Source organism: Emys orbicularis, chromosome 16 (genome assembly GCF_028017835.1).
Source record: "Emys orbicularis isolate rEmyOrb1 chromosome 16, rEmyOrb1.hap1, whole genome shotgun sequence".
NCBI lineage: Eukaryota > Metazoa > Chordata > Testudines > Emydidae > Emys > Emys orbicularis.
The window spans coordinates 13,856,821-13,884,783 of record NC_088698.1 but is presented as its reverse complement, the minus strand read 5'-3'; the positions used below and the strand labels follow the sequence as shown (position 1 = coordinate 13,884,783).

General features: G+C 45.5%; 1 protein-coding gene across 2 annotated transcripts; it reads left to right on the top strand.

The window, feature by feature from the left end:
* The first annotated feature begins 94 nt into the window (after window positions 1-94).
* On the top strand, window positions 95-21,637 carry LOC135890474 (solute carrier family 2, facilitated glucose transporter member 11-like). 2 transcript variants are annotated; one of them, XM_065417897.1, is made up of 12 exons: window positions 95-115; window positions 5,758-5,856; window positions 7,129-7,289; window positions 8,544-8,668; window positions 10,314-10,443; window positions 12,496-12,644; window positions 13,871-14,058; window positions 14,952-15,062; window positions 19,172-19,273; window positions 19,408-19,483; window positions 20,506-20,633; window positions 21,437-21,637. In XM_065417897.1, the coding sequence occupies exons 1-12, from the start codon at window positions 95-97 to the stop codon at window positions 21,635-21,637; spliced, it is 1,491 nt and encodes a 496-aa protein (XP_065273969.1). The 2 variants fall into 2 exon arrangements, with proteins under 2 accessions (XP_065273969.1, XP_065273968.1); XM_065417896.1 differs by lacking the exon at window positions 95-115 and adding an exon at window positions 2,761-2,817.
* The last annotated feature ends 6,326 nt before the right edge of the window (window positions 21,638-27,963 follow it).

The window sequence follows — 27,963 nt, the reverse complement described above, 5'->3', positions numbered from 1 at the left end:
GCATTGGAGATTTAAATAATCCTCTAGAACTCTTCCCAAAGTACAAGAGACTCTTTCATCAGAAAAAGACAGACAGGAAACATACCAACGAAGAATGAACAAACTGCAGAGACTGGTACAATTTTGTATTTTACTATTTGCTGATTTGTATAGCAACTTCTGCAAGTATCAAGGTATTTTAAAGAAATAATGAATTAATTGATGAGATCATAACAGACTACCCAAAACAAATTAAAGCAAGGACTGGCCAAGGGTTAGCTCTGACTGCCATGTCCCTGCATTGGCCGGGGACAAGAACAGTGCACAGACAGCATATTCAGTACTTCGGGGAAATAACGCTTCATAGCATGCTGCAGCCAACTTTCTGGCTACACTGGGAGCTGTTTTGATGGGTTCTGAAGGGAGATCCCCAAAAGTTTCCTCAGACTAGGAAAAAGCCTGTGATGCAGGACCTGTGGAGGAGGGAGAAGAGGGAAATTCTACACTGAGATTGGGAAAGTGAGGGAGAATCCTAATGTGTGATAATAGTAAGATGCTGATTTTGAAAGGAAGGCTCTGAGGCATGGAGATGCTCAGTCTCCAAGATTATCTGAATTTGTGATTTGAGAACCCCCTCTTTATCAGGCATGGGAACAGGTTATTTTCACCTACTCATATACCACAAACGAAGGGTAAAGGGAAAACTGATGGGGAAAGTAAGAAAGGTTCACAGAGAGACAGATTCTGATCTCTTGTTATTTTGGATGTATACTAGGGTAAGTACTCTGAAGTCAATGGAGTTACAATGGATTTACACTGATGTAACTGAGATTAATATCTAGCCCATTATCCCTTTCTGAGAGTGTATGACTTTGCCCTGCAGCAACAACGTAATCATGAATTAAGGCAATACTCGTTATGACAGCTGGACAGAAGTTTCCCACAGAGATTACAGTACCTCCGGCTTTTCAAAATTGGAATTTGATTTGAAGATATTTGAAGGAACAAGAATTTTCGAATAATATATATGGGGGAACTAAGTAATCAAATCTCCCATGTATGGAGAGCAGATTAAAGTTGGTACTTTAGTTTGAAAGCAACAGTGCTCCATTATGTTCTGGTCTTCTGCCTCCAAACCAGGGACAAACAATCAAAGTAAGGCTGTGTCTTCCTTAGCGTTATTCAGATCTCCCACCATTCCACCAGCACCAGTACAGCTTCACTGGTGGGAGCAATGGTGAAGCACTTGTGCAGACAGAAAACAGGCATTTTTATCACTGTCACGTAACCACGAGGTTAACATGCCAAATTCCTAAAATGCAGACAAGGCTCCAGCCCTGCAGAAGTGGGTGACCAGATCTCACTTCTCAAAGAAACAAAGGGCACTTGAAAACTACCATGTGTTTTAACAATTCAGCACTATAAAATGTGTTAACAGCTCTTGAAAGATTAACCAAAGAAGTTGGCTGTTTCTTCCTGAAGTTCATCCTGGCAACTACCAACATATTTGAAATTTACACCTTTCAAATACTAGCAACTGTCTAACCCTGGAAAAATTATGCCTCTGATTTTTTTCCTACAGGCAACCAAAGATTTGCTAGAGTAAAGGTATTGTGTATCACTATAGCTCATGTTGCACTGTACAGATCTCATATTTTTCTTGCAAAGTAAAGGTGTTGTGTATCAAGACACCTTCCCCATTATGCAAAATAACTACTTGCTCACAGCCTGAAGACTTGAATTGTAAAAGCTACACAGACCCCTACCTATACATCTTCACTCATCCTACAGCCCTCCCTCAGTTGCAGAGACAGACCTGATTTCCCCCACCCCTCTGCGAACGGGAGGATATATTTTTAAAAATATATACAAGGTTTATCAAGTAGGTGTTTTCTTCCTTCATTTTAAAAGGGCTGCTCTGTCAGTGCAGGTGCTTACTATGATCACTGTCTAATGGCGGGAGACAAAGCTTGGGACACCCCTGAAAAGCCAGGGCAAAATGTGTGCATGAGAGGGAGGGTGAAGGGGAGAACTTTGAAGGGCCCATAATCACCCTCTCCCATTCAGATCTTTTTTTCCTGTCTTCTATGACCAGTGCGTGGGAGAGTTTCCCAGGAACATTAAGCAGTGAGGGAGCAGCACTGCGTTCAGCTGTCCCTTAGCGTTTGCAGACCTGTGTGCCACAGGCAGTACCCTGTTCAGAGGGGTCTCTGTGTGCAGTGCCCACGGTGCCATGAGAAACCCCAGCGCTGAGCCCCACGCGTGTTTGCGCTGATCTGATGGAGGCACACTCAGGCCCTAGCTTGGCACGCAGGGTTTGCGGGCTAGGCAGTCACGGCTGCTGTTTATGGCTGGTACCGGGTAGCGCCCAGGAGCCCTTGGCACGGGGCAGGACCTGTGTGCAGGCCCCGGCTGCTTTGCACTCACGTTGGGCTCCCAAAGGCTGCGGGAAGGCCGGGCAGGGGGCAGGGGGCAGGAGGCAGGAGCCCGGCCGAGGCACGCAGGGTCGGGGTGGCTGGGCCAGGCCCCTGGCCGGGACACAACTGGCACTGGAGGGCGCACACGGCCCCGGCAAAGCCCATGACCCCCGCAGGTGTCTCTGCCCAGGCGGGCTCTGCCGCAGCACTGCCAGCCAGGCCCAGGCCCCGGGGGCGGGCTGCAGCGCTGCGGGGGAGGAGCTGCGGCGAGTGCCCGGCTCCTTGTCCCTGCCGGGCCCGCCCTGCAGGAGCCGGCTCCAGCCTGTCCGGGGCGCGGCGTGCGGAGCCGGAGCCCGAGCCCGGGATGGAGGAAGAGGAGGAGGAGGAAGAAGAGGGGCTGAACCGCGCAGCGCAGGCTCAGGTGACGGGGGCGCGTCTGGTCCCGTTCCCAGGTCCCCCAGCGCAGCGCCCTGCCCGGCTCCCGCATCCCCCAGCGCAGCGCAGCTCCCTGCCCGGCTCCCGCAGCTCCCTGCCCGGCTCCCGCATCCCGCAGCGCAGCTCCCTGCCCGGCTCCCGCATTCCCCAGCAAAGCGCCCTGCCCGGTTCCCGCATCCCCCACCCCCCAGCGCAGCTCCCTGCCCGGCTCCCGCATCCCCCAGCGCAGCTCCCTGCCCGGCTCCCGCATCCTCTCCCTCCCCACCCCAGCGCAGCTCCCTGCCCGGCTCCCGCATCCCCCAGCGCAGCGCAGCTCCCTGCCCGGCTCCCGCATCCCCCAGCGCAGCTCCCTGCCCGGCTCCCGCATCCTCTCCCTCCCCACCCCAGCGCAGCTCCCTGCCCGGCTCCCGCATCCCCCAGCGCAGCGCAGCTCCCTGCCCGGCTCCCGCAGCTCCCTGCCCGGCTCCCGCATCCTCTCCCTCCCCACCCCAGCGCAGCTCCCTGCCCGGCTCCCGCATCCCCCAGCGCAGCTCCCTGCCCGGCTCCCGCATCCTCTCCCTCCCCACCCCAGCGCAGCTCCCTGCCCGGCTCCCGCATCCCCCAGCGCAGCGCAGCTCCCTGCCCGGCTCCCGCATCCCCCAGCGCAGCTCCCTGCCCGGCTCCCGCATCCTCTCCCTCCCCACCCCAGCGCAGCTCCCTGCCCGGCTCCCGCATCCCCCAGCGCAGCGCAGCTCCCTGCCCGGCTCCCGCAGCTCCCTGCCCGGCTCCCGCATCCTCTCCCTCCCCACCCCAGCGCAGCGCCCTGCCCGGCTCCCGCATTCCCCAGCGCAGCGCAGCTCCCTGCCCGACTCCCGCATCCTCTCCCTCCCCACCCCAGCGCAGCTCCCTGCCCGGCTCCCGCATCCCCCAGCGCAGCGCAGCGCAGCGCCCTGCCCGGTTCCCGCATTCCCCAGCAAAGCGCCCTGCCCGGTTCCCGCATCCCCCACCCCCGCCCCCCAGCGCAGCGCCCTGCCCGGCTCCCTCATTCTCCAGCGCAGCGCAGCTCCCTGTCCGGTTCCCGCATCCCCCTGCCCCACCTCCACAGCGCCGCGCCCTGGCTGCCCGGCTCCCTCATTCTCCAGCGCAGCACTCTGCCCGGTTCCCACACCCCTCCCCGCCGGCAGCACCCTGCCCGTTCACCTCACTCAACTAGGGTGACCAGACAGCAAGTGTGAAAAATCGGGGCTAGGGGTAATAGGAGCCCATATAAGAAAAAGACCCCAAAATCGGGACTGTCCCTATAAAATCAGGACATCTGGTCATCCTACACTCAACCTCCCCCAGCCCAAGTGCAGCGCAGGCGGCAGCTGCTCCGCTCTCACTGGGCGGGGCCGTGGGGTTCGTACAGCCAGGGGCACCCGCTCTCCCCCACCCCACAGTTCCGTGCCCTGAAGAGCCAGCGCTGGGTACTTCACTGAGCTCTTCGCTGCACCCTGCAGTGGCTGTGGGGCACTTTCCCAAAGCGCAGCGTCACACAGGGTGTTGCTGTATCACAGCACATCTCCTGTTCTGTCAATTGCATCCTGACTGCATTGTGTTGTGTAGAGCTCCATTGGTAGGATTGTCCCTTACAAATTAGGGACATTTCAGAGTAAGAGGGGGGGAGGGAGATGAATCCCTTTGCTGATGGACATTCAGAAAATGAGTTCTCTGCCTCTGGTCCCATCTCACCTAGAGCAGCACTTACTACCTCCACTAAAAGCTTGATCATATTCTTCAAGCCTACATAGCATCTCATGCAGGCCTCCCTAGTACCAACTTCCCAAGCATAGGAGGCAGTCCCATTCCCCAGTGAATACTACTGCAGACATGAAACAGGTTTTAAAAGACAATCTAGCAGTAACTGAGAAGTACTGATTAAAAATCACAGTGAAACAGACAAGTACAAATCTCATACAAGCAGGGGTGCTGGAACAATTTTTATAGTGGGGATGCTGAGAGCCATTGAACTAAACTGTAACCCTGCATAGAATGGAAACCAAGACAGGGGGTTCGGCAGCACCCCTAGTTCCAGCACCTAAGCATATACCTCACTCCAGTAAATATGAAAAACACAGGCAGACCCTCGCCAGATACAGAATTGCTGATCACAAACTGTGAGGAGAAAGCATAGCGGAACCCTAGAGAAGAGCTGTGCAACCAATTGTGACAGGAGAGAGTGAAACTGAAATAATTCATCTGCTGCAGTGTATAAATATAAAGGAGTGCAAGAAAGATACACCCTCAAATGACCAGAAAAGAGAAAGGACTTTCCATTAAAAATCAAGAGTAAATGGTGCATGATTCTAGGTGGAAGGAAAGAGATGGCAGAAAAAATAGCATCCCACCAAATCAGAAATTCACAATAAAGGGCTGTAAAGGGCTATGGAATAAAACCCCAATACCCTATGGAACCCTGATCGGAGGGAGACATTTAACCTCAGATGGATATTGTTACAGTGTTTTAAACTTTGGCAATCCTTGTATAATACATTCATCATGTCAGTATGGAGTTGAACTGGTGGCAGCTCTAGTAGCTGAGCATGCTTGTGCAGTGATATTTCCAGAATGTCGAACTGACTTTTAGAAATGCACACATTAAATATAAACTCTGGACATTCTCAGCACTGCTGCCGAGAACCAGCCCTGAACTCACTAACTGCAATTACTTCTTAAAATAATTTTTTAGGCACCTTAAAATTTAAAATCTCTTTGTGTGATTAGTTTGTCTTTTGGAACCTTTCCTTTTTAGAGCCAGCATGATGTCTCCTGTCTTCACCTATTATCATTCAAACCATCCCAGACAAATGATTGGGCCAAGGTCCTGTTGAACCATTTTACATTTCATCAGTGGAAAACTATCAACATTTTCTGTCCTTTTAATATATTTATATTTTGTTTACCTCAGCTTCAAGGCAAGGTCCTATTTCTTACAATATGTGCTGCTGGGATTGGAGGGACTTTCCAGTATGGCTACAACATCTCCATCATCAATGCTCCAACTACAGTAAGTGCTCTACTGGCCTTTGCAGCCATCTCCTGAGACAGTGAATCTTGGGAGGTCTAAACTCTGTAGTCCTTACAGGGATCCTCAGGGTCCACCTGTCTGGGAAAAAACAGGCATATCTTGCCAAAATCCTTCAGTCAGCTACTACTGAAGGTGGAAAGTAAAGGAAGGATTTGTGTCCTTTACATAATTAATAATTTAACTCAGGGGTCGGCAACCTTTCAGAAGTGGTGTGCCGAGTCTTCATTTATTCACTCTGATTTAAGGTTTCGCGTGCCAGTAATACATTTTAACGTTTTTAGAAGGTCTCTATAAGTCTATAATATATAACTAAACTATTGTTGTATATAAAGTAAACAAGGTTTTTAAAATGTTTAAGAAGCTTCATTTAAAATTAAATTAAAATGCAGAGCCCCCCGGACCGGTGGCCAGGACCCGGGCAGTGTGAGTGCCAATGAAAATCAGCTCGCGTGCAGCCTTTGGCACACGTGCCATAGGTTGCCTACCCCTGATTTAACTGTTGCATCCTGCTAGCGGTGCTACAGCTGAGACCCAGAAGGGATTATGACCACAGGATTGCCAGTCCGAACCTTTTTGAATCAGGCATAACTTTAGCAAATATAATTCTGAAACTTTCCAGTCTTAGAAGAACATTTTTACAAGTTAGATAAATTTGTCTTACTTTATAAAATAATAATTTTTAAAACATCTGCAAAACCAGGCTACATAATACATGACAGCCACTTATCTGATTCCCTGCTGGCTAGCTCTCTTGGGGCTCTGTGATAACTGAAATGTACCGCATATTACACGCTAGATGTTCTAATGGATCTGGAACTTGCTGGTGTGACTCTGGGGACATGAAATGATTGGGAGAGAAAGGTTAGTTTAAAATGAGTTATGTACTGAGCACCCCTTATAATTTTGCTATTGGGAGCATTCAGTGTATAGGGGTTAATCCTGCACCCTTTGAAATCAAGCTTTCCTGCTGAATTCAGGATTGAGCCCATGAAATATATTTAGATAATTTTTTTAAATATGCAAGATAATTTCACTTTGTAAAGGCAATCTGTCTAGTATGGCTTCTTAACAACTAAAATTTTATAGGGGGATGTCAAAAATACACCTTGGAATTGAATGCTTTCTTCAAGCTGAACTTTGGAGTCATGATCATCACGTAAATCATACCTAATACAAAGAAAACCTTTTCTATTTCTCAGTGATCTTTATTTTTAATCCTACAGTAAAGTGACTCTTGTCCTTCACTTACAGTACATTCAGACGTTTATAAATGAAACATGGCTAGAACGCACAGGTGCATCTCTAGAGAGCAGTGTGATATTGCTGGTGTGGTCTTTCGTTGTTTCTGTCTATTCTCTGGGGGGACTCACTGGAGCTCTCATTGCAGGACCCATGGCAATCAAGCTGGGAAGGTAAGAGGCCTTTGGATTTGCATCTTGAACTTTGTAGATTGTTTTTTGTTAATCTAAAAATGCCGACCACATTTGGATGTTACACTGATAAGAGCCCAATTCCAAATTACCCAACTCAACTGAAAATCATGAAGTTCATTCTTAACCTAAGAAAACAAGCCCATACAATCTGGGATTAGCCCTTGAAGGAAGCTACCTTGAATGGTAGCATTTCACTTCTCATCATCCAACATAGCACAGTACTTTGCACCACTGGAAAAATATCTAGGTATGGCTTTCTGCTCAACCAGCATAACATAAGATACAGCAGGCAAGTGTGCAGACACCAGCTTCTCTTCACCTATGTTGTTGTCACAATTTAAGCAGGAAACAAGCACAGAATTAATGGAGAGCTTTTTTCCAAAATGGAGAGTGGGAAAGGGTAGGAATGCTGCACGGGATCCAGAGCTTGAGGAGCATAAGGTGCTTACAAGAAGGGGTATCCATTGAGTCTTCCAAGTTCCTTTTCTTCCCTGTGCTTGGGAGCTTATTAAAAAAAAATCTGTATTTCCCTATCCTCAGATTTCACACGTGGTATAACCTCCCCTTCTCTCTGAAAGAACAATCAATGTTTTTATCGTGAAACCACAGAAAGTTACACTGTACTTGCCTCTCTGTCCAGCTCTAGTATGGTGTTCCCATGCTGTGCTTTTGGTAAAAATTGCAGCTCCCCCTTCCATAATGAAGGAACCAGTTTTACCATTTCAGGAGGTAATCATGGGCTAAGTAGCGGTGCTGTCGTCCAGAACTCACCCTGTTTCTTGGGGATGTTCATAATGATTTTATGAGTCTTCTGTTTCATTAAAAAGGGATTTTGTTAAGTGTGAGAGCAGGAGCAACGAATCAGGATTATCAATGTGATGATGCCCTCCTGGTTCCCTGAATCTGGTCCTGCAATCATCAGTTATCTTAGTTCACAATGGATGGGATTCCCCTCCAGGTGAACAATCCCTAACTCTGCCATGCACTGGGCAATGCAGATGACAGTTTATTTGCCAATGTCAAACCCAGTTTTCATAACTGGATACTTGCCATGTAAGCACCAGAAGGGGTATTTGGGCCCTAAGTGCCCATCTGAATGTCCTGCTATAGAAACGGGCACCCTGACTTAAACTTTCAAATTTGGAAAATTGGACTGCTGTGACCCACCATTGGCTCTGATAACCAGACCTGGTGAAAGCTGAGCCTTCAGTTCTGTTTTTATTCTCTCTGAAGGAAGACATCCTTGCTGCTGAATAACGCGTTTGTGATCATAGCTGCAGTCTTGTCAGGATTCAGCCGGATGGCCAAATCCTTCGAAATGATCATGCTCGGCAGATTTTTCACTGGAATCAATGCTGGTAAGGAACAGTGATACTGTGGTAATGAGGACTATAGAAACACCAGTACAAATATAAATGTCTGTGGCATTAAAACGGTTTCTGACGTGCTCTGCAGTCCCTGGTGCTGCAGTTGGCATTTAACTCATAACCCCTGGCACCAAAGAACATGCCAGTCTCCTTTCCCTGCCATTAAGAGGTGACATAAACCTGGATTGGCAACCAGTATACGGCTTCTTCCATGTAACATTTCACAATATGCTTCTGAAACATATTATGCAGAAGCCTTTATCAAAGTCTGTGCCTAATATCCAGAAACATACACACACGCGCATGCACACACACAAGATAATTTTCCTAAAGGCTATTTGTAGTGACAAGAATTACTTGCACATATGGAATTTCTGTATCATTCAGCTTACCACCTGAGACTGTTTTACATACTCCCAGGTTGACTTGGTTAATGACAGTTGCTTCATGTGCACAGAAGAGTTTGTGCACTAGCAGCTCACTTGAAGATGTGGGTCCCCACATCCAATATTGTCACAAATTAAATATGTTTGATCTCATACTAGCCCCTAATAAAAAGGATGGTTTTGTGGTTAAGGCACTGGACTGGGATTCAGGAGACCTGGATTCAATTCCCAGCTCTGCCTTAATGTGAGATCTAGGGTAAGCTATTTAATTCCTTTGCCTTAGTTCCCCATCTGTAAAGTGGGAATAACAGTACTTTCTTTCTCCCACCTTCAGTCTGTCTTGTCTATTTAGATTGTAGCTCTTTAGGGCAGAGACTGTCTCTTACTACACCTAGCACAATGGGGCCTGGAGCCTCTAAGGCTCTACTATAATACAAAATAATAAGACCAAGATAGTGCCAAGAATGGAACAGCAGGGAGTGCTGCAGGTTATATTCTAGTGTATAGGTCAAACTATGCTGGAAATCTTTCACAGAGCTTACCCACATGTAGGCCTGATCGTAGCCCCTGGTCTCCACTTATGCACATTCAGTTCCACACACACATACCTGCACTTTGCTGGTGCAAACACCCCCTCGGCACTTGAACAATTTTAGCATCTATGTGAACACTAATGAAAAAATGTGCTTCCCCTCCTGCAAACCTGTTTGAAAAGCTTTTGTGTATACAAATTCCAACACTGGCTTGTATGCAAGGGTTAGACTTTTTAAAGAGCATACAGCTGTTTGCATCTGCATAACACACAGATATGTGCATGCACTGTTTTGCATGACACAAATGGAAGCCATTTAGAGGTGTGGCAGAAAATTTACCCCTTATCTGCCTCTAGCCAGCACTGTCAGTCACTCACTTTGAGGGCACCAAAAATTACCAATATAGCTGCAGCTTTAATAATGTACAGTAATGATAATCTATGTCGCTTACTTTAAAAATGTGAAGTTGCTTTTCATTAGCCCACAGTACTTTCAAACACATAAATACAGTATTTACCAAAACTGACACAGTGAATTAGAGGGAATGGAAATATATTGGTGTAAATAATAGGCATTGAGATATCCGTGTAAGCAGCATACTCTGTAACAAGCAGAGAGAATACAGCTAACTACCTCATCGAGGGGCTATTTTAATTTTTCTTTTTTCTCTTTTACATCTTGAGAGTATAAGCTGAGGTCAGTGTTTGTCTTGTCCAGGTGTGAGCATGAACATTCAGCCCATGTACCTGGGGGAAAGTGCTCCCAAGAAGGTCAGAGGAGCAGTGACCTTGACTTCTGCATCATTTACTGCCCTGGGGTTGGTGCTGGGACAAGTTGTTGGAATTAGGTAATGTATAGACTCCACTATGTTTCTGATTCACTAACTCTCTTCTTTCTTTCCTCTCCCGTCTTCTCCTGCTCAAATGCCTATATATACCCGGGACAGCATGATGGTTTTGAGCCTAGGGACCAAATTCGGCAGTGGCATAAGTGATGATGAGGACTGTCCATAAATCATATAACAGATTTTTTGGTGATTTTTCAGGACCCACCCACTGCTTGTAACACTTTGTGACACTGAAATAAACATGCAAAATTAAGGACCCACCCACCCTCGAATGTGTCACCTAATTTATGGATAGCCCTGTGTAAATTCTCTTGGTGGAAGTGAGAGCCCTGTTTTCACTCACTGGCATTCAATGGATGTACAAAATGAGCGTAACTTGCATGAATTTGGGACTCTGTGGACCAAATTCTGCTGTGACATTGACTTCAGTGGGAAATGTGCCTGTGTATCCCAGGGCTGAATTTGGCTTTGCCTCTTAGGGGAGAAGATGTAAGTGAGTATGTGGGGCAAGACTTTTGTGTTAATTGCTTTTCCTGCTACAACCCCACCACTGCCACCCTTGGTGCAAAAGCTGCTTTTTTTCATACCCATTGAATATCAAAGTGGTGCAATAACTATACCTAGCTCTTCATCAGTGGAGCTGAAAGCACTTTATAAATTAGGTCAGTGTCATTATCTCCATTTTACATATGAGGAAACTGAGGCACATATCAGTGAAATGACTTGCCCACGATCACAGCCAGGAATAGAACCTCAGTCTCCTGAGTCCCAGGCCTATGCTCCATCAATTAAGCCACGCTGCTGCCTTCAAGTTACACTCCTTTGCCCCTTACACCCAGTGTGTAACTTGCACCACCATTTATGCCACCTCTGATTTTGGCCCAGAAACATCAATGGGAGTTGCACTTTTTTATTCCAACTTGCATTTTGCCTTGTGTGTGAAGAGGCTCCACATGTTTCAGAAAGGGCCTCCTGAATATAGTCAACTTGTAAATCTGCTGCTCTGTCAGTCCCAAAATATATGCATTGCCCCAGTGTTCCTGGATCAATCCTGTACATTAAACTGTACACGGCTTACTTTGATCTGGCTATCCTGAAGTAGCAGTAGAATTTCCCTGTTGTGTGTGACAATCATTGGGGTTGATCCAACCATCCCAGGAGATGCAGAACAGGCAGCCAAGTGTGAAATGTGAACAAAGGAAAATGTATATGGGTGAAACCTCAAGAGTGGAATGAAAAACCATCAGTACCAGAATGATTACAGCATTGGATCTTCAGCCCAGAAAGAGAGACCTCTTCTGCTCTATAGCAGTCTTCACCACCACCCTCTTTGAGCCAGACACGTTCTAAAAGTGCACTCTTCCTTCCCTTGTGCTTAAAATGTTCCAGGGAGGGCTCATTGTTTTGGAATCCCCCCAAACTCCTCTGTCCTTGGATATCTTATTTCCCCATCTAGACCTGTGGATGAATTCCTTCTCCCAGTGAGGAGATTTTTTAATCATGTCCCATCTCTCCAGGTTGGCAGGATTGCCTTGTCCCTTAAAAGCAGCTGTCCAACATATAAAAACAGCAAGATGGGCTATAGTTTTGGTGCATGGGTTGGTGGGAAGTTGTGGTGTGACCCACTGCCCCCCAGCACCACAGTGTGAGCTTTTGGTGTCCCTGGTTGTGGCCCAAAAGCCTGTTCAGATGGAGTTCTCTAACCCTTCATTATGCCTCTGACCTCCTGCTCTCTTGTCACATCTCAGCACCAAACTAACCTCCAGGCAGGTGCCATTCCCTCTGAGGTGAAGGCAAATGGCATTGTTGTTTCATATATCTCCTATCAAGGAGTCACTTGTGAGACAGGAGGCCATATCACCATCACTTTCAAACTCAGCTGCTTCTCTTGCGTGATGCACAAATGCTCTACTAGCCCCGAGAGTGAGTCAAACCCAGCTCACCTACAGCGTGTTGTGCTGCCACCAGTTCACCCAGCCACCTCAGAACACTGTATTTTGTCTTATGAAACATTTGATTGATTCATGTTAATTATGTTTTATTTTTCTTCAGAGAACTATTAGGGGGAGAGGAGAGCTGGCCTCTTCTTTTAGCTAGCAACGTGGTGCCTGGTCTAATCCAGCTGATTACTCTGCCTTGGTTACCAGAAAGCCCTAGGTACCTCTTGATTGACCGAGGTGACAAGGAATCCTGCATCTGTGGTGAGTGTAAAGTGATCGTGTCAATGTCCGATTCAGGGGGCAAGATTTACGGACAGTGCAAAGAAACTGATGTTAGTTTTGTTGTACATTCTTAATATGTTACATAGCTTAGTCCAGCATGTTTGGCTTGGAGCAAGCAGCTTGAAAGGTATGTTTTTTCCACAGTCAATATTCTGTCCTGTAGTGCTGCTGGCCTCCTTTAATGAGTACCAAATGGTTTAGCCCAATCAATGTCTAGGCCCCTTTCTGCGGAACATTTAGGGTGACATTTTTCAAAAATAGAGGCCCAGGTTCTTTGTGCAAAAAATGCGTACACAAAAGTGCAGCCTCAGCTGCATGGGCACTTGGATCCTGCGAGGTTGGCAGCCATCTCACCATTTGTGTGGACAATTGCAGTAATTGTAGGTGCCAACAAGAGTGCACTTGTACCTGGGCACAGACCGGGGCCTCCACCTTTCGAGAATGTTGCCCTCAGTTATGTTATATAGTAAGTTACCGTAAGTGTCACGCAAAGGGCAGGCAGGGTAAATATGTCATTATTTCTTTCTTCCAAACTAGAGTGAAGTTTACATGAGGACTGTTTTTTGACCTGTTAAGGTACTTATTTGTTGCTGCAAATGACTTTTTCACTACATATAGTGAGTCCAAAGGCAATTAGCATGTAACCTGCTCTCTGTTTAAGGAGACCTAGATAACTTTGGATGTAGTCTGTAACTAGGATGTAAAATGAAGGCTAGATGAAGATTTCAGTGACCAAATCTGAATCCACTTCATATAAGGAAATTTATTGACATTTGTAACATACAGATCTCCAGATGTGGACCAGGTTGGAATTAGTTTCCATTACACATGTGCTGTGCACCAAAAAATCTTAACTCCCTTAGATTCATTGGAGAGCTACCATAGAGTAATATTCTCTCTATAAGGGTCAGAAGCGTGGTAGCTGAAATTGCACTGGTTGGACATATTCCCTGGTAAGAAAGTTGCATGGATTTTGTCACCCCTTCTCCCCAAAGTCTCACAGACCTTCTAATAGCTTCATCAAGCATAGCACATCTTGCCTTCTCTGCTTATCAAAGGTGGTTTCTTGGATCACAAAGTCCTACCACTACACTGCTTTCTGTGACTGTCACTTGCCACCCAGTCCCTCACTCCCACAGGGAGATGAATTGATGGAAGTTAAAGTGCTTCCATGTAGTAGATAAACTGCACCTTTTTCCTTACAGCATTGCAGAAGCTGAGAGGTAATGGTGACCTGAGCAGTGAGCTGGAGGAAATGCTAGCAGAACAGGCTGCCATCAAAGGTCAGAGGGCAAAGAGTCCGTGGGAGCTGTTCCAGAATCCAGCTGTAAGATGGCAGCTAATAAGTATCAGTGTGCTGAGCAGTGCCATGCAGCTCTGTGGAAATGACTCGGTAAGCATGATAGCCACCATTTCATCAGCAGGTATCAGATGTGAGACAACAATGCAAGCAAGACTGTCACTTTTTGGGCAAACAGAGGCTGAGAATCTCCCCCTGTTCTGTAGGGGAGGGCAAGTTAGCCTGCTTCCCTTGCAGAGTTCCTCTTGGTGATCTCCAGAGAGCAATGTGAATCTACCAGAGCAGGAGGAATGGATGAAGAGAATTGAAATAAGAGCAGGTAAAATGGTGGCCTAAAAAGAGAGGTGGGTACAAAGGCTATGTCCTTGATCAGATGTCCCCCTAAGTGGATGGGGCAAAAACCTTTTGCCATCCACTCATGGGCAGGAAAGGGTGGATGAGGAGAGATCAGACTGAGATGCCCAAGAAACTAGAAAACAAGAAAACGGGAACGTAAATGCATTAAGAGAAATATTTGCATACTGGTCTTCTGAGATATCGGGAAACATGGAGTGGCAGGGAATGCCTGGCATTGCTTATGAGTGGCCCATGTCATACCTGGTACATTGGGCATAATGGAAAGGGTCATTTTTATTCTGGAGAGAGCTCTGTAGTTGATGGAGTTCTCTTTGCCTGCACTATTAAAATAACATTTCAGTTACTTTACGGATCTGTTTTGCAATTGTTTGCAGAGAGCATTTCATTGCTACCATCTAGATGCAAATATCAGGTGTTTGGCTGCTGAATGCACATTACTGAATGGATTGCATATGGACACTGTGGAGAAGCAGTTTGAATGGCAGCCCAAGTAGCCAGTTCTCTGGGTGACAGTGTTAATCTCCAGATCGGGAGGAGTAACATGGCGTCTGAGGGGGTGGGACTGGCAGTGGTGTGCAATTCCAGGGCAACTTCTCTTACAGTTCACTTTCCCTTTCTTTTCTTCCTAGATGTATTTTTATGCTTCCTATGTGTTCCAAGAGGCTGGAATTCCATATGAGAAAATCCAATATGTCATTATTGGCACCGGCTGCTGCGAATTGATCACAGCCGTTACTTCTGTAAGAATCTCTAATGCATTTTGCTTATGTGAGCAAACCCTACTGACGTACAACAGGCAACTTTCATATCTACAATAACTTTCTTCCCAAAGAAGCACTTTACAAATTATTTATTTATTTAAATCTGCCAGTGTTTGGTTTTAGATATTATGACATCTGCCTACTTTAAAAAATGCTTATTTTTAGAAGGTGTTTGCCAGAAAAGAGTTCTGTTTGAAAGTGTTTCAGTGGACTCCAGCAAAGATTTTTGCTTGTCATTATGACAATACTGGAAGGTATCATAGTTCTCTTGTATCCCCAGTCTCTGAAGTCCAGCTTCTCCAATTAGACATAAATATTTAAAATGTGACTTACCTACTGGAGCCAGAGTAGTTGTTTGTCTTGACAGTTGCTGTGGGCAAGGCCTCGTAGGCTGGTAGAGAATAGCATTTTTAAAGTTAGTGGCTGGAGAAAACAGTAATGTAGGAACTATCTAGAAAAGACCCGTTCTTTGGGTTCCCAGTGAATGCTACAATTGGAGCTCTCCAGTTCAGTTGGCTTGCCTCCACTGCTGCAGAGGCTGACTCTTACCTTTCAAGTGTTGGCTTGCAGTCTTTTCATCTGCAATCTGTCTTCACAGTACTGCATCCTAAGATAGGGTTAACATATTTCAACACTGAAAAAAGAGGACACTCCATGGGGGCCCCGGCCCCACCCCTTCCCCACCCTGGCCCCGCCCCCATTCCAACCCCTTCCCCAAAGTCCCTGCCCCAACTCTGCCCCCTCCTCTGAGCACCCCGCATTCCCCCTCCTCCCTCCTGCTCTGATCTTGGTTGGGGGTTGCTAAGTGTTTCCCTGCTCCCCACTCGCCCTGCAGCCCCTGCAGCCTCTGTGACCCTTGCTTCCCCACTCGCCCTGCAGCCCCTGCACCCCTCCCGCCCCTGCAGCCTCTGTGACCCCCGTTCCCCACTCGCCCTGCAGCCCGTGCACCCCCCCTACCCCTGCAGCCTCTGCACCCCCCGCCTGCCCTGCCCCTGCACCTCCTGCCCCTGCAGCCTCTATGCCCCCGCCTGCCCTGCTCCTCCTTGCCCTGCAGCCTCTGTGCCCCCCGCCTGCCCTGCTCCCCCGGCAGCCTCTGCCTGGTGGGGGCTTCGGATGCTCAGTGGCGACCGGGGCGGCGCGGGTCCCTGCAGCCCTGGCACACGCCGCACTCCCCGCCCCGCGCCGCAGCCTCCTTCCTGCCGCCGCCGAGCACGTTCCCCGGCCTGCCTGTCCCTGCTGGAAACAGCTCCCGCGGCTCCGGGTTCCAAGCCGCGCGGGGCAACGGGGCCGCAGGAAGGGTCCCCCAGTGGCCGGGGGTCCCCGCCCGCAAGGGGAACCCGAGCCGCTGGCTGGGCCCGGCCTCCCCGTGGTCCTGCGGGCTCGGCTGGGGCGCACGGTCCGCCCGGCCTGCGGGGGCAGCAGCGGCCCCTCCGCCGCCTTCTGCGGCTGCGCCCCCCCCCTTCCCCCGCCCGAGCTCGCTACAATGTAGCCGGGCGGCTGGGCTGCGCTGCGGACCCGGCGGGTCGTGCTGGGGCCGGGCAGACCCTGGCTTATGCCTCCCTATTTTCCCAGACATGTTCGGCTTTTTGAAAATTCCCCCCGGACGGGGATTGGAGTACCAAAAAGCCGGACATGTCTGGGGAAATCCGGACGTATGGTAACCCTACCTAAGAACACAAGTTAGGTACTGTAAAACCTGTAATGCTCTGAAACACTGTCACCTTGTGGCAGTTTACACTAAATGCAGCACTCCTAGAGAATGTGTTGTATCCAGCCATACTGATACTGTCTGTTTTGGTTAGTTTTCTTTCCTCTAAAATAGACAACAAGAGAGAAAATAAACTTAAACAGAGCCAGAGAAACAGCTCCCGTCTCTTTTGCTTGCTACTTTGCAGTCAAAAATTTCTCTTAATTTCCCACTAAGTTGTGGGAACTCACAGTTCTCTTCCGGATGCTCTCAAAGCAAGAGGAAGACCAAAGACAGGTAGGCCCATTGCTCAGTGAAGAGGGAGAAACAGTAACAGGAAACTTGGAAATGGCAGAGATGCTTAATGACTTCTTTGTTTCGGTCTTCACCGAGAAGTCTGAAGGAATGCCTAACCTAGTGAATGCTAATGGGAAGGGGGTAGGTTTAGCAGATAAAATAAAAAAAGAACAAGTTAAAAATCACTTTGAAAAGTTAGATGCCTGCAAGTCACCAGGGCCTGATGAAATGCATCCTAGAATACTTAAGGAGCTAATAGAGGAGGTATCTGAGCCTCTAGCTATTATCTTTGGAAAATCATGGGAGACGGGAGAGATTCCAGAAGACTGGAAAAGGGCAAATATAGTGCCCATCTACAAAAAGGGAAATAAAAACAACCCAGGAAACTACAGACCAGTTAGTTAAACTTCTGTGCCAGGGAAGATAATGGAGCAAGTAATTAAGGAAATCATCTGCAAACACTTGGAAGGTGGTAAGGTGATAGGGAATAGCCAGCATGGATTTGTAAAGAACAAATCGTGTCAAACCAATCTGATAGCTTTCTTTGATAGGATAACGAGCCTTGTGGATAAGGGAGAAGCTGTGGATGTGGTATACCTAGACTTTAGTAAGGCATTTGATACGGTCTCGCATGATATTCTTATCGATAAACTAGGCAAATACAATTTAGATGGGGCTACTATAAGGTGGGTGCATAACTGGCTGGATAACCGTACTCAGAGAGTTGTTATTAATGGTTCCCAATCCTGCTGGAAAGGCATAACAAGTGGGGTTCCGCAGGGGTCTGTTTTGGGACCGGCTCTGTTCAATATCTTCATTAACGACTTAGATATTGGCATAGAAAGTACGCTTATTAAGTTTGCGGATGATACCAAACTGGGAGGGATTGCAACTGCTTTGGAGGACAGGGTCATAATTCAAAATGATCTGGACAAATTGGAGAAATGGTCTGAGGTAAACAGGATGAAGTTTAACAAAGACAAATGCAAAGTGCTCCACTTAGGAAGGAACAATCAGTTTCACACATACAGAATGGGAAGAGACTGTCTAGGAAGGAGTACGGCAGAAAGGGATCTAGGGGTTATAGTTGACCACAAGCTAAATATGAGTCAACAGTGTGATGCTGTTGCAAAAAAAGCAAACATGATTCTGGGATGTATTAACAGGTGTGTTGTGAGCAAGACACGAGAAGTCATTCTTCCGCTCTACTCTGCGCTGGTTAGGCCTCAACTGGAGTATTGTGTCCAGTTCTGGGCACCGCATTTCAAGAAAGATGTGGAGAAATTGGAGAGGGTCCAGAGAAGAGCAACAAGAATGATTAAAGGTCTTGAGAACATGACCTATGAAGGAAGGCTGAAAGAATTAGGTTTGTTTAGTTTGGAAAAGAGAAGACTGAGAGGGGACACGATAGCAGTTTTCAGGTATCTAAAAGGGTGTCATAAGGAGGAGGGAGAAAACTTGTTCACCTTAGCCCGTAAGGGTAGAACAAGAAGCAATGGGCTTAAACTGCAGCAAGGGAGGTCTAGGTTGGACATTAGGAAAAAGTTCCTAACTGTCAGGGTGGTTAAACACTGGAATAAACTGCCTAGGGAGGTTGTGGAATCTCCATCTCTGGAGATATTTAAGAGTAGCTTAGATAAATGTCTATCAGGGATGGTCTAGACAGTATTTGGTCCTGCCATGAGGGCAGGGGACTGGACTCGATGACCACTCGAGGTCCCTTCCAGTCCTAGAATCTATGAATCTATGAAAGTTTGACTTTATTCCCTCTGTCTGCGATCTCTGGGGCAGCACACAGCTTGAGAGGTGGAGGAATTGTCTTCTGGAGAGCGTCAACTTTTTGCTCCAAACATGCCTATTTGCAGCAAAAGGGTTGAGGCTGCAGTTGTGACAGATCCTTGACATCTCCTTATTGCCCAGCCTGACTGAATCCCATCAACACAATCCTTATTATTGCATGAGCTTTTCTCTTTTTCCCAAAGAACGGATACTGCCCCAGAAGTAGGTTGCATGCAAGCTACCATGAAGACCTGAAATGGGAGAGGGAGGAATGTGGATGAGAGGTATGAATAGCTAGTAAGTGTCCTGTGTTGCTTTGTTTCAGAATGCAATAATAGAGCGTGCTGGGCGGCGGTTGCTGATTCTGGGGGGATACAGCCTCATGGCAGTATGGGCCATCGTCTTCATGGTTGCTTTATCCCAGCAGGTAAAAAAAAAATCTATTGAATTATCTAAGTGAAATGGATTCTGGTTATGCCTCTGACACGGATGGGGATATTAAGGAGGGGCAAGTAATTATAAGTGCCTTAACCTATAATCCCTTGTTCTCTGTGGAAATAGAGTCGGATTAGCTGGATGCCTTACCTCAGCATGGCCTGTATTTTCGCCTATATCCTGAGCTTTGGAATTGGACCAGGTCAGTTGTCTGAGGTTTTTCCCCCAACCCTTGTGCGATTGCGGGGGCTGAAGATTGTACTTAGCCACATCACATTTGAATGAAACAAAGGGACAATACATTTCGAACACTCGCTACCTGTAGTTTCATCAGCAGTGCTTGTAGGTAACTGTGGTTATGTCTCAGGGTGTGTAGTGACAACCTATCATTCTCGGGAGCCATTTCTGTTTACATTCTCTTGGAGTCCTGAAGAGACAAAGTGTGAAAGGAAACTTGAAGCATAAAAACAACCTTGTCTAGGTAGTAACTTCTTGTCTAATTTGTGACAATAGGCAGCAGTTCCTGGATTTGCTAACCAGTCCATTCGGGCTGTAACCAAGTGCTCCTATTGCTTCACTCTTTCATTGTATGGCTTTAAAGGTTGTGGAGCTCTATTATTTTGTAATTTCTTTGAATATAAATTTAAACACGTATTTTCATGTGTTTTTTTAACTGATGAGCTTGCAGTTTTTCTCAGAACCAGGCAGTGTTTACGGGTGTGTGCATGCACGTGGTGTGTGCTGTGCTGGTACATAATGTGGACATGATTCTCTGCTCATGTCAATATAAAACAGGTGCAAGCAAGAGGAGAATCAAGTCTAACTGTCATAAAATCATTTGGGTTGGAAGTAACTTCCAATGAGTCATCTAGCCCATGTCCCTGCAACGTCTCAGGGTTGATTACATTATTTTTAAGCTGCCCATGCCAGTCTAGCCTTCAAAATATGAAGTGATTCTGATTACAAATCCTTTCTTGGCAGCTCATTCCATTGCCAGATGGCTTATATAATTAGGCAGTTCTTAATATTTATCCTCAAACTTCCCTGGTGCAGTTATGTCCGGTACTATGTTCTGGCCGTGTTGACTAGTGAGAATAATTGGCAATGTAATCAATTAATAATTGGTCCCTGTCCTTTTTATATCCCATTTACATATTTGTCAGCATATGTTTTCTAGTTTTAACATTTCAGACATATAAACTTGTTTGCAAATTCTTTTTCTAGCTGGTGTGACAGGAATTTTGCCGACAGAGATTTTTGATCAAATGTCTCGTCCAGCTGCTTACATGATCTGTGGCTCTCTGCTCTGGTCCAATCTATTTGCAGTTGGAATGGCCTTTCCATTCATTGTGGTAGGTTTGGAAGCTGGTACAACCATCTACCGTTTTTTAGTTCACAAACAGGTGCTCCTGCACTGCAGCTTACAGCAACCTTTACTGGAAGAGACTGGGTCTGTAGTATCTGCAAGTCTCGGGCAGCCAGCACTTCAGCTCTGTCGATGGTGACTTTGGCTAGAAGTTGTGACTGGAGTAGCTGTGAGCTCTCTCTTAGCCAAGATTCCTACTGCTTCCCTATAGTGATTTCTGCTGGAAAAGGCTGGGGTTGGAATAGTTTTGAGTCCCTGACAGCCAACATTCCCATTCTGTCCCCAACTTGGAAAGGTTGGGAGAGGAGAAGTTATTAGCTGCCTCTTAGCCAGCACCCCTACCCTATCCCCTAAAGTGACTCCGGTAGGAAGAGGTTGGGACTGGAGAGACTGTGGGCTCTTCACAATAAGTGCTCCTGTATTATGTCCAACAGTGAATCCTGAAAAGAGAGTCTGTTTTTACATCATTCTTTAGCATGAGCTATACTGAGGGTTAGGAGAAGATACAAAATGCCATATCTCCCAAACTTTCCCCTTCAGTAGCTACAATCTGTTGCCAGTCAGGACCAATGTTTATAACACAAACGAAGCAAGATCATATTGCCAGAGACAAATATCTTGTTGTTAGTCCTTTTAGAGGAGAGCTGCTTACTCATGTATGTAAGATCCTTAAGTCAGTGCAGAAATATTTCATGATTGAAGCTATTATATGTAGGAGAGGATTTGTAGAGGGGACTTGCCTCATACTGTGGTACGTTTCCAAAACTTTCCCTTTTTTCTCCCCTGTAGGAAGGTCTTGCTCACTTCTGCTACCTTCCGTTCTTCACGGTTTGTGTCTGCACTGCTCTATATGTCTGGTTTTTTCTTCCTGAGACAAAGGGGAAAACCTTCCTGGAAATCTCCAATGAGTTCAACAAGCGCAACTTCAAAGCTCAGACACGTGAGAAGTTTTGGAAAGGCCCTGAGGAAATCAAATCCACTATGTTATAGTCTGGGAATAAGTAAAGGTGGCTGGTGGTTGGAAAATATCCTGAGATGTTTCTCTTTTCTTGTTAGGGTGGAGACAGAAGAGGTGGGGGCTAGGGAGAAGACACTAGTCTTGGTTGTGTAGTGGAAAGTTTTCATACTAAAGCAGGAAGTTCAGCTGATGTTCCTTGTTCACTTCATTTCTTAAAAACAGTTTGCACTGCATTTCTGCTTAGAACTGTAGCATTTATTTATTCCACAGTGCCCTTTGCCATCTCTTGGGAGCATCCACAGTGATATGCTACTTTGACAAACCATTTTGAAAGCTTCTTTTAAAAAGAATGGATCACACTGGATATTATGATTCCATTTATTAATGGTTTATAAAGGGTTAATAAAATATTAATATATGTTATACACATTACAGACATGAGTACTATGCATTATAGATTGTTGTAAGCAAAAGGTGTTATAGATGGTTATAACTAGGGGCCTCATTAAATCACAATTTCATGGAGACCACGGAAATCGTAAATATGCCCTCGGGCCCCAAACCATGAATGGTAGTCAATTTCAGGGACAGAATGAATTTTACAACTAAATTGAGTCAATTTCAAGATGGAATAAATTTTACACATAGTAGTCAATTTAAAGGGCAGGATGAATTTTACAAGTAATGTTAATCGATTTCAAGGATGGAATCAGTTCCCAACCTTGAAATTGACTCAATTTAGTTGTAAACTTCATTCCATCTTTGAAATTCACTAACATTAACTGTAAAATTCATTCCACTCAAACTCCATGAAATTCAGTACTCTGCCATTTAAACTGTTGTGGATTTTCTTTAAAAAAAAAAAAAAAAAAAGGGGGCTCTAGTTAAAAGCCACCTATTGACCTTCTGGCCTCTGTAATAATCTATAACGTTTGATTAACTACATATTAAAAATCTGTCAATCATTCATTAACCCAATAATTCATTAATCTTTTACAAGCCTTTTATTCGTGGAACAGAAAATTAAAGTATGAGCAAATAATGTGTTCATTTCCCCCCTCCCCTCTGCTTCCCTTTCTCCATCAAAGTCATCACTTTTGATTTATTTTTAATTTTAGACAAATACTAAAGAAATCTTCAGAGGACTTTTATTTGGGGGAAATATACACCTAGCACTTAGTGACTTCTCACTGTTTTGTCCTGCACAATCAGCTTGTGTTTTCCTCTCATTTAGCTACCCCACTAGTTGTGGTTTAGATACCTCATACATTCAGATAAGGGGCACTAATGCTGACTGTGTCAGTGATGAGATTCAGTTATTGTTTTTTGTAATCCCATCCACTCAGGTGCAGCACAGGGACGTTAATCTTTCTGAAGGAGAGTTGATTTTTAACTGCAATATGTTTTCCAGCCACATAAATATACAGACACATTAGGTGTGCAGCAGTACTCTGTCGTGCCTTGTGCCTCAGCTGCCCCAGGTGTGTATATACTGACTGTTGTGTCATCGTTCACGAGAGACAAATGACTGATACATCTCAGTGAAAGTTTAACGATCAGTTGGTGTTTTTCAAGGCTAAATGGCATATAGTTGGGAACCCTAATTTAAAGTGTTACGAACTGGTTGTATATTCTGTTTCTCTCTGAGCAGTACCAGACTCCAGTTTAATACTTAACTATATTTCTTCTTTAGCCCTTCTTCACCCAAACAATGTCTACCTCGCTATAATCCTCTCAACTCTTTGCCTCTAAACCTGACTCTGAAATAATTAATCATATTAAGGCCAATCTTAAGTTCTGTTTTCAGAAGCCAGATGACATTTTATTTCCTCATCTCAATGCTCATGTTTTTGATGGTATAGGTGATCTCAAATAGATGCCAACCTGTTGAACAATAATGGGCTGTTAATCATTTAACAGATTAGGAAGGAAAGCTCCTCCTCCTACTTAATCAGTGACTTGTTGTACACCTGACTTTTGGGCATTGCTTTTGGAATTATTTATTCTCAACTGGTTCTCTTCGTGGCTTGCTCATAGTGGTTTATGTACATTTTAAAACGTATACAGCTACTTCTCTTGCACTGTTTGTATGAGAGGCACGTGGGCTCCCAGGGGTGCTCTTGATACTTCTCATAGGGCTTGGTTCTTCATGTAAGCTCTGCCAAGCTCAGAGTAGAGAGGGGAGCCAGTCATGGCCTCCTGATTCTGTTATGTGCATCCAGCTCAAGCTCAAGCTGTAGCAGGCAGATGTAACTTACACTGCCACTGGAGAATCAGATGTAGCAAAAGCCTTGTTCCACCCATTACATTCCCCTGTGCCCACTGCCTTTCCTCCTCACCATACAGGGAGAGTAGGTTCTGGTAAAACCAGGCAATGAAGCCAGCAACAGCAGAGCAGCCTCTTCCAGCTTTACACCCACAGATTCCCCCTATGTGTGGGTAATTTTCCAGTGGCAATCTCTGGCTGCTTTGGGTAAGCTGTGAAGAGTGAATTTGGCACTCCAGAAAATCTGGCTCATAGACAGGAGCCCTTTCCATGGTACTGAGGTTTGCTAGCACTGAAATGTTATCCTGCTATAATAGCTGGCATGCTGTATATTAGCCCCTGCCTTAATGGGCCAAAAGGCATACCTCATGTAAATCGTTTAAAGCTTCATCGAATCCATTTGACTTCAGTGCTTTGGGTCTCTGGAGTGGACCGGACTGAAGTGCCGCTGGTGTCTCTCACTGTTTTTGAAAGGCTTGACGAGGGTAAATGGTTACTTTGGGGGTTATTCTTACCAATCTTTGCTTGAGAGGCTACAGTGAAACTGCCTTTTCTTCTTCTCTGCGACACTCTGGCTTTGTGTCTCTGCCTGGCTCCTGCAACCTGACCAGTCCCTCAAAAGCCAAAAATGAAATGCTCACAATACGTCAGGGACATGCTCAGCATCTGCCAGCCAAGTGACAGAGGTGTGCCAGACTTCAGACATCTTTGGTGCCATGCTCCTGGCTGCCCTCCAGACATTGTGCTGTGTCAGTTAACCACTCACATGGTAAAAGTGTTGTGAGCTTGCTGCTTGGGTTAACAGGAGCCCAGAGGAACAGTCCCAGGGAAGCAGGAGCTCTTAGGGACAGCAAACTCCGCTTCCAAGCTCTGATTCAATTTTCTTTGAGCATTGCATAGCTTTCAATATGACTAAACATTATGCATCTTGCCCAGCAGTTATTCCAGCAGTGGAATCCTATGTTTCACCTTTGAATCACTTACTTCTTAGGGACAGATTTTTACAGGTATTTAGGTGCCTAGTGAGATATTCAAAGCATCCAAGGGCCTAGCACTAATTGAAATCAATGAGTTTTAAGCACCTAGGTGATTTTGAAAAATCCCCTTAGATGCTTAACTCTCTTTAAAAATCTGGCCCTTAGTGACCAGGTATTAAATGCATCAGTGCTTATTAGTCATAGGGCTTGAGACTAACATTTGCTCTCTCGGTCACATCTTGTCACATCTTTAATTGTGCAATAAGAAACTTGGCTTTGGGCTGAAGCATTTCCTGTAGATTTATCTACCATATGTGTTTTAAGGTCGCTAGCATTGTGGTACTTGTGCACCAAATTGTAGCGGTCATGGTCAGGGATCTTCCCAAACCACCCCACTTTCTCTTACAGTGCATGAAATGAAAAAGCACAGTTAAAAGTTCCTGGAAAGCGGGTGCCACTGGCCAGATGCCAGAACAAGGTAGCTGCTTGTTTGTGTTAGGTGCATTGTGTTCCAACAGTAAGCAGGGTGTGCCCAACAGTGAAAGACTCCAGGATAGTTCCATCATCTGTACAATCAAAAGTCCCATATACTATACTAACCATTTCAGCAACCCGAGTGCAGGACATGGCCAGGGCTTCTCGTTTAGTACATACCTATTACTGTAGCTGTTGGGCATGTCTGTGAGCTCCACCTGTGTTCTCCTCCAGTTTCTATTTATAGCCTGCAAGCCATAATCCATCCAGCTCTTCTCTTCTGATTTTGCTTATGTAAAAGCTACAGTACTGCAGCTGGCTAGTCACAAAGGAGCATATGCAATAGAGAGAAATTTGTTGCCAAACAGCTTCATTTGTACAATTATTTTAAAACCGTAGAGTTTAAAAAAAACAGTATTCTTGAATGCAGTGAATTTAAATGTAAAATCCTGAATGTCTGTTAATATCATGCTGGACATGAATGGAAAGGAAGATTTGTTTTGTAGAAAAGGAAGCTGCATGAAAATTATTCTATATTTTAGTGTCTGTGTGTAATATATGAAAGGATAAATCTGAAAATTGTTCGATATTGTTATTGTTGAATTGTCTTTACACACACACACACACACACACACACACTATTTATTTACCTATTGTTTGCGAAATCTTTGCTAGTAGACAGCGTAAGTGACATTTACACTTATACAATAGTACACAGACACTGGGGCAAAATCATAATCTTTCAAAAGTGCCAGCAGAGCTTTCATTTTATTATTTGTTACACCTCTACCCTGATACAACGCTGTCCTCGGGAGCCAAAAAAATCGTACTGCATTATAGGTGAAACCGCGTTATATCGAACTTGCTTTGATCCGCCGGAGCGCGCAGCCCGCCCCCCTGGAGCGCTGCTTTACCGCGTTATATCCGAATTAGTGTTATATCAGGTCGCGTTAACCTGGTGCACCACTGAATTTAACAATCTTTCACTTCAGCATGCAACAGAAAGTGAGATTTTAAAGTAGCTGGTTGTCCATAAAGTGCTGCTAAAGAGATATCCGGGCTCATGGGAGAGGAAGGGGCTGTAGGGAGGTGGCTCCAAAATGTCCAGTAACCTTACAACAGTTTGGCAAAATAATTTTAAATAGATGTGTTAAAAGGAGTAAAGAAAAATCAGAGAGTTTCTAACTATTGTCCCTCCTGATTTCTTCTATCCACGGCTCTATGTAGTTGAAAGATTATTTGGCACATGCAAGCAGAATAGCTGTATAGTAGTACACAAACATACTGATCTACATTATATATGTCAGGGGTTCTCAAAATGGGGGTCGGGACCCCTCAGGGGGTCATACGGTTATTATGTGGGGGGTCGCAAGCTGTCAGCCTCCACCCCAAACTTTTATAATGGTGTTAAATATATTAAAAAGTGTGTTTAATTTATAACGGGGGGTCGCACTCAGAGGCTTGCTGTGTGAAAGGGGTCACTAGTACAGAAGTTTGAGAATCACTGATATATGTGCACAAACACACCACAGACAAGTGTGACTTCATGATTTCAGCTATAGAAGGTGCAAATTAACATGGCACACATTAAATGGATTAAAAACTGGCTAACTGACAGGTCTCAAAATTTAACCCTAAATGGAGAATTGTCATCCAGTGGGGTCCCATAGGGATTGGTTCTTGACCCTATGCTATTTAACATATTTATCAATGACCTCGAAGAACACATAAAATAATCATTGATAACATTTGCAGATGACACAAAAATTGGGGGAGTGGTAAATAATGAAGAGGACAGGTCCCTGATTCAGAGAAATCTGGGTTGCTTGGTAAACTGGACACAAGCGAACAATGTGTTTTAATATGGCTAAATATAAATGTATACATCTAGGAACAAAGACCATAGGCCATCCTTACAGGATGGGGGTGCCTATCTTGGGAAGCGGTGACTCTGAAAAAGATTTGGGTGTTGTGGTGGATAATCAGTTAAACATGAGCTCCAGTGTGACACTGTGGCTAATGCTATCCTACGATGCATAAACAGGGGAATCTCAAATATGAGTAGAAAGATTATTTTACCTGTGAATTTGGCACTGGTGTGACCGCTCCTAGACTACTGTGTCCAGTTCTGATGCCCACAATTCAAGAGGATGTTGATAAATTGGAGAGGGGTCAGAGAAGACCCATGAGAATGATGAAAGGATTAGAAAACCTGCCTTATAGTGAGACTCTAGGAGCTCAGTCTATTTAGCCAAACAAAGAGAAGGCTAAGGGATGACTTGATTACAGTCTGTAAGTACCTACGTGGGGAATAAATATTTAATAATGGGCTCTTCAATCTAGCAGAAAAACGTACATGATCCAAAGCCTGGGAGTTGGACTAGACAAATTCGGACTGGAAATAAGGTGTAAATTTTTAACAGTGAGAGTAATTAACCATTGGAACAATTTACCAAGGGTCACGGTCAATTCTCCATCACACTGGCAATTTTTAAATCAAGACTGGATGTTTTTCTAAAAGATCTGCTTTAGGAATTATTTTGGGGAAGTTCTACACTCTTGTGTTCTACAGGAGGTCCGACCAGATGATCACAATGCTCCCTTCTGGCTTTAGAAACTATGAATCATATTCATTGACCAA